Source organism: Bos indicus x Bos taurus, chromosome 10 (assembly GCF_003369695.1).
Source record: "Bos indicus x Bos taurus breed Angus x Brahman F1 hybrid chromosome 10, Bos_hybrid_MaternalHap_v2.0, whole genome shotgun sequence".
NCBI classification, from domain to species: domain Eukaryota; kingdom Metazoa; phylum Chordata; class Mammalia; order Artiodactyla; family Bovidae; genus Bos; species Bos indicus x Bos taurus.
In genome coordinates, this window is record NC_040085.1 from 20745875 (window position 1) to 20752024 (window position 6150).

At 37.9% G+C, this 6150-nt stretch overlaps 1 protein-coding gene across 1 annotated transcript; it reads right to left on the minus strand.

Moving 5' to 3' along the window:
* Positions 1-4635: 4635 nt before the first annotated feature.
* On the minus strand, positions 4636-5601 carry LOC113899416 (olfactory receptor 11H4). The gene has a single exon (XM_027552779.1). It carries the CDS (start codon positions 5578-5580, stop codon positions 4636-4638), a length of 945 nt encoding a protein of 314 aa, XP_027408580.1. The 5' UTR covers positions 5581-5601.
* Between the last annotated feature and the right edge of the window lie 549 nt (positions 5602-6150).

Consider the following 6150-nt stretch of genomic DNA (forward strand, 5'->3'; position numbering starts at 1 on the left):
TCCTCCATGTTCACATATTTTTCCTGTCTGGTATTCAACACCCTTCATAATATGACCCCAAAATGAACCCTCAACTTTTATCAGTCTAGTCACTAACTACTCCACCCTCTTATCAACTCCACACATTTGCTTAGGCTTCTCTTTAAACTCAGAGCCTCACCTCATCTTCTGCTCTGCAGGTTTAGAAAGATACTTAACACAGATTCTTTGGGTCTTATCTTGTGAAATGAGTATAACTTGTATCTTATAACAGTGTCACAGGGATTAAATGAGACAATTTATATAGGGACCACATCACAGTAAAAAACATCTGGAAGATTCTCAGCACATGTTTGTTCCCCTCTCCTTCCTATCTTCAAACCACCAGTCAACTGCAACTTCTTTTTGAATTTCTGGCTACAGCATATACTGATACTTATATACTTATTTCCCTAAGCTCTTGTGGCACTAAATGTAAAATTCAAGGAAGGAAAATGAACACAATACTAATTTCACCTCTCATATTGTCAAACAAATGAGAAACCATGATAAAAATCAGTGTTGGGGAGGCTGTGGGAAAATGAGCACTCTCAAACAAATGTTTTAGCAAGACACAATTCACATAGCATAAAAATCATCCTTTTAAAGTATAAGTAATTTTTAGTATATCCACAATGTTGTGCAACCACCACCACTGATTATAGAACATCTTTGTCAGCCCCAAAGAAACTGAGTATCCGTTAGCAGTCATTTCCCATTCTTCCCTCTGCCTAGTCTTTAGAAGCTACTAATCTACTTTCTGTCTTTATAGATTTGCTCATTCTGGATATTTTATATAAATTAAATCCTATAATATATGGCCTTCTGTGTTTGGGTTATTTTACTTAGTATAATATTTTCAAAGTTCATGTAACAATGGGTGAATAATATTCCATTTTGTGTATACCACATTTTGTTGTCCATTCATCAGATGACGGAGGTTTAGATTGTTTTACTTCTTGGCTATTATGAATAATACTACCATGAACATTCATATACATGTTTTGTATGAATATGTTTTTAATTCTCTTGGGTTTATACTTATGAATGAACTTGTTGCTACTCTGTGTTTAACTATTTGAGAAACTGCCAATGGTTTTCTAGAGCAGCTGCACCATTTTATATTTCTGCCAGCAACATGTGCGTGTTCAAATTTTTTCAAATCCTGGCCAGGATTTTTTTCAAATCCACTTGGCATTGTCTGTCTATTTTATTTTAGCCATGCTAGTGGGTATGAAGAGGTACCTTATTGTGATTTTAATATATTTTTGCCTAGAGATTAACCGAGTGTCTTTTCATTTGCTTACAAGCCATTTGTGCATCCTTTTCTAAGAAATGCCTACTCAAATATTTTGCACATTTAAAAAACTGAATTATTTGTGTTCTTATTGTTGAGTTGTAAGAGTCATCTTATGGCAGAAAGTGAAGAGGAACTCAAAAGCCTCTTGATGAAAGTGAAAGAGGAGAGTGAAAAAGTTGGCTTAAAGCTCAACATTCAGAAAATGAAGATCATGGCATCTGGTCCCATCACTTCATGGCAAATAGATGGGGAAACAGTGGAAACAGTGTCAGACTTTATTTTTGGGGGCTCCAAAATCACTGCAGATTGTGACTTCAGCCATGAAATTAAAAGACACTTACTCCTTGGAAGGAAAGTTATGACCAACCTAGATAGCATATTCAAAAGCAGAGATACTACTTTGCCAATAAAGGTCTGTCTAGTCAAGGCTATGGTTTTTCCAGTGGTCATGTATAGATGTGAGAGTTGGACTGTGAAGAAAGCTGAGTGCTTAAGAATTGATGCTTTTGAACTGTGGTGTTGGAGAAGACTCTTGAGAGTCCCTTGGACTGCAAGGAATCCAACCAGTCCATTCTAAAGGAGATCAGTCCTGGATATTCATTGGAAGGACTGATGCTAAAGCTGAAACTCCAGTACTTTGGCCACCTCATGCAAAGAGTTGACTCATTGGAAAAGACTGATGCTGGGAGGGATTGGGGGCAGGAGGAGAAGGGGATGACAGAAGATGAGATAGCTGGATGGCATCACCAACTCGATGGACATGAGTTTGAGTGAACTCCGGGAGTTGGTGATGGACAGGGAGGCCTGGTGTGCTGTGATTCATGGGGTCACAAAGAGTTGGACACGACTGAGTGACTGAACTGAACTCGAGTGTATTTTTAAAAAAATATCTATTCTGGATACTGGACTCTTGTTAGGTATTTTTTTCCCATTCTGTGACATTACTCTCTTGATAGAGAGTATCCTTGTAGCATAAAATTTTAAAACTTTGATGAAGTTCAATTTATCTATTTTTAATTTTATTGCTTGTATTTATTATATCTTAAAAATATATAATTCTGTATAAACTAAGGACACTAAGGTTTAAGTCTATGTTTTATTCTAAGAGTTTTGTAGTTTTATCTTTTACATTTAGATCTTTGATCCATTTTGAGTTAATTTTTGTTGGTGGTGTGAGGTAGGTGTCCAACCTCATTCTTCTCCATGTGTATATCAAGTTGTCCCAGAACCATTTTTTGAAAAGTAATACACATTTAGAAGTATCTAGAGTTTAACACGGGGAAGGCAATGGCAACCTACTCCAGTACTCTTGCCTGGAAAATCCCATGGGCGGAGGAACCTGGTAGGCTGCAGTCCATGGGGTTGCTAAGAGTCGGACACAACTGAGTGACTTCACTTTCACTTCTCACTTTCATGCATTGGAGAAGGAAATGGCAACCCACTCCAGTGTTCTTGCCTGGAGAATCCCAGGGACGGGGGATCCTGGTAGGCTGCCGTGTACAGGGTCGCACAGAGTTGGACATGACTGAAGTGACTTAGCAGCAGAGTTTAACAGTATTTTATATAATTAAAAAATTAAATAATTTATATCCCAGAAATCCTTCTTCTAATTTATGGAATACTTATGTGATTGTATACAGACTTTTATTCAAGGACATTTATTGCAGCATTGTTTAAGTTGTAAAATATTGGCTATAATAAAGTATCTTAATTGAGTGTTGGGTAAATAAATTGTGACATGTTTGTATAATGGGACACATTATTCCTGTTAAATAGAATGAGATAAATATTTGAGCTCTTCTTCTATGCTAAGTATTATACTACTGTTGATTCCCAATAACAATGGCCCTCATGAACACAACTGTAGTTGAACAAAGATGGGTTTATTGTTTTTTTGCAAAGAGAGAGAACACATGCCATGAGGAACATGGAACATCTCTGTAGAAAGACATTAGAAAGGATTTATTATATGATTTGGGGTTTTGTTATTGACTTTGGGGAGAACTGAAGGGAACAGAGATTTTCTCTGGGTTCTGTCAGAAAGTAGAAGAAAACTCTATGATTGAATATCTTAAGGGCTATCTAGAAGGCACTTGGGCTAAAGCTTTACCTGGTAAAGAGACAGTAGCCATTCATGTTAGCCTAAAGAAAAGGATATGTGGCCATTTTTTTGTGGTTGTGACTATTCTTGATTTTGTCTGTGCTCCAACATGATTCTAGAGTGGTCTGGAACTTGTTTGTGTTCAACAGGATTACACTATGGCCTGGCTGAGAGAGCCAGGCCAGCTCCCAGCAGCACCCAGACCTGCTCACGGTGCCAGGCCAGCTCCCGGATTCCAGGGACTTTTTTTGGCTCTGACACTGTGTTTGAAAAAGGCAGTTCCTGTCCTCAAGGAGCTCCCTAAGGGGAAGTGTGTGCAAATAAACTACACCACAGTGTAGTATGTGTAATAACAGAAATGTTAAAAGCAAATTCAGCAAATTATTATTTAGCAGATATTCAAATTTTATTTCAAACTTACCACAAAGGAACTATATCTCTAAGAAAGAGTTTCTTCTGGCTGAGAGAATTTTTTTTCTCTCTTTCAATAAAGAGAAAGTGTGTTTAGATAAGATTGTTAGACTAGGTATAAGAAAGAAGTGTCTCTTAAAGATTATAGAAAGATTTTTTTGTTAAAACTCACTGTCCCTTGATACAAACTACTATATATAAAATACACAAACAATAAAGTCCTACTGAATAGTACAGGAACTCTAGCAATCCTGTAATAAGCCATATGGAAAAGAATATGAAAACTGAATCACTGTGCTGTACACCAGAAAATAACACAACATTGTAAATCAACTATATTTCAAAAGGATTAAATTAAAAAAGGATTAATTAAAAAAAGGATACTCTTTCCAAAAGGAAAAAAATTAACCTTTAAAATATATTAAGTATGTGCTGTCTTTTTGTATATCAACTATAGCTAAATAAAAATGTTAAAAAAGTCACTGAACCTTTAACCATTTGGTAAAGGTCATTAGACTTGTCCTAAAACTTATGATAAATCTTTCAGCAGTCTACTTTCCCTCGTATAACAATCCCATTTAAACAATTCCAATAAGGACAGTCTTTAAAAATTTTTTACTGCATATCGAAGTCCAGTGAATTATAAGGTTTTAGTAGGCAGTATAGTTATTTAAGCTAGGCACATTTCCAGGAAAAAAAAAATGGCCTCGAACTACTCAGAGTAAAGCCTATAAGACCACTGAAAGAACTTACACATTTCCACCTTATTCTTCATTAGAACTTGGAAGTATGACACATTTTTGGCTCATGAATTTTGACTAATTCTCCTTCCAAACAGGACATTTCTCAGGGCAAGTTTCATGTCCTTATTGCGAAGACTATAAATCAGGGGATTAAGGAAAGGAGTCATTATTGAATATACCAATGTGAGGATTTTCTGCATCAAAGCTGAGATGCCATATGTAGGACTCACATACATTACCATGACTGTCCCATAGAAAAGAGACACCACAGTTAAATGAGAACCACAGGTTGAAAAGGCCTTTCTCCGGCCAGCTGTAGAAGGGATCTGAAGAACAGCTCTGAGCAGCAGGGTGTAGGATCGAAGAATATACATAATAGTGAAAAAGAGGACAAGGGAGCTCTGAGTATAGAAAATAAATTCAGTAATGGGGGCTGGAGCACAGGACAGAGCCATCAGTGGATCTATATCACACAGGAAGTGATCAATGATATTGGGTCCACAGAAGGGAAGTTGGGAGATGAAAAAAATGGGGATTGGGTAGCCAAGGAATCCAATGAGCCAGCAGAGAGATACCAGTGTTCCACAGAGCCTCCGAGTCATGATGATGGGGTAGTGCAGTGGGTGACAGATGGCCTGGTACCGATCATAAGCCATTACTGCTAAGAAGAGACATTCAGCTGTGCCCAGGGAAAAGAAGAAATAGAATTGGAGGAAGCAGCCAGAAAATGAGATGGCCTTCGTTTTGGAGAGAATGTTGACTAGCATGTTAGGAACAGTGGAGGAAACATACCAGATTTCAAGGAAGGCAAAGTTTCCCAACAGAAAGTACATGGGGGTGTACAGTCGTGGGTCCCATTTCACTGCACAGATAATGGCTCCATTCCCCACCAAAGTCAAGGCATAAACCACCAAAAATAGTGAGAAGAGAAAAATCTGTACCTCCCAGCAACCAGGGAATCCCAGGAGAACAAACTCCATCACAATGTGTGTTGCTGACCTGTTCATGGGTTTTAAATCTACAAAGAAGAAAGATGTGAGAGAACCCAAGTTACTTTGCTTCCTACATATCCTAAGGATTTTATTGAAGGGAACTTAAACACTACCCTAAAATAAATGAGGTATTTTGAAATGAAGTGGGAATAAATCTCACCTTATTTGAATTGACTATGGATCTAAATCTCAGTATTATTTTGTTAGAATCCAATGCAGAAAGATCCACATCAGCTTGTACAACCAGGGGTGAAAATTTCTTTCTTTTTAATTTTGATCCTTAAGAAGATGCTTTCTAATTTTGGTGTTTTTCTGAAGTTGACTATAGATTTTCATGCACAAACTCTTCCACTTTCTTTTATTTTGCATGCTGCTGCTGCTGCTAAGTCGCTTCAGTTGTGTCCGACTCTGTGCGACCCTATAGACGGCAGCCCACCAGGCTCCCTCGTCCCTGGGATTCTCCAGGCAAGAATACTGGAGTGGGTTGCCATTTCCTTCTCAAGGCATGAAAGTGAAAAGTGAAAGTGAAGTCGCTCAGTCGTGTCCGACTCTTAGCGACCCCATGGACTGCAGCCCACCAGACTC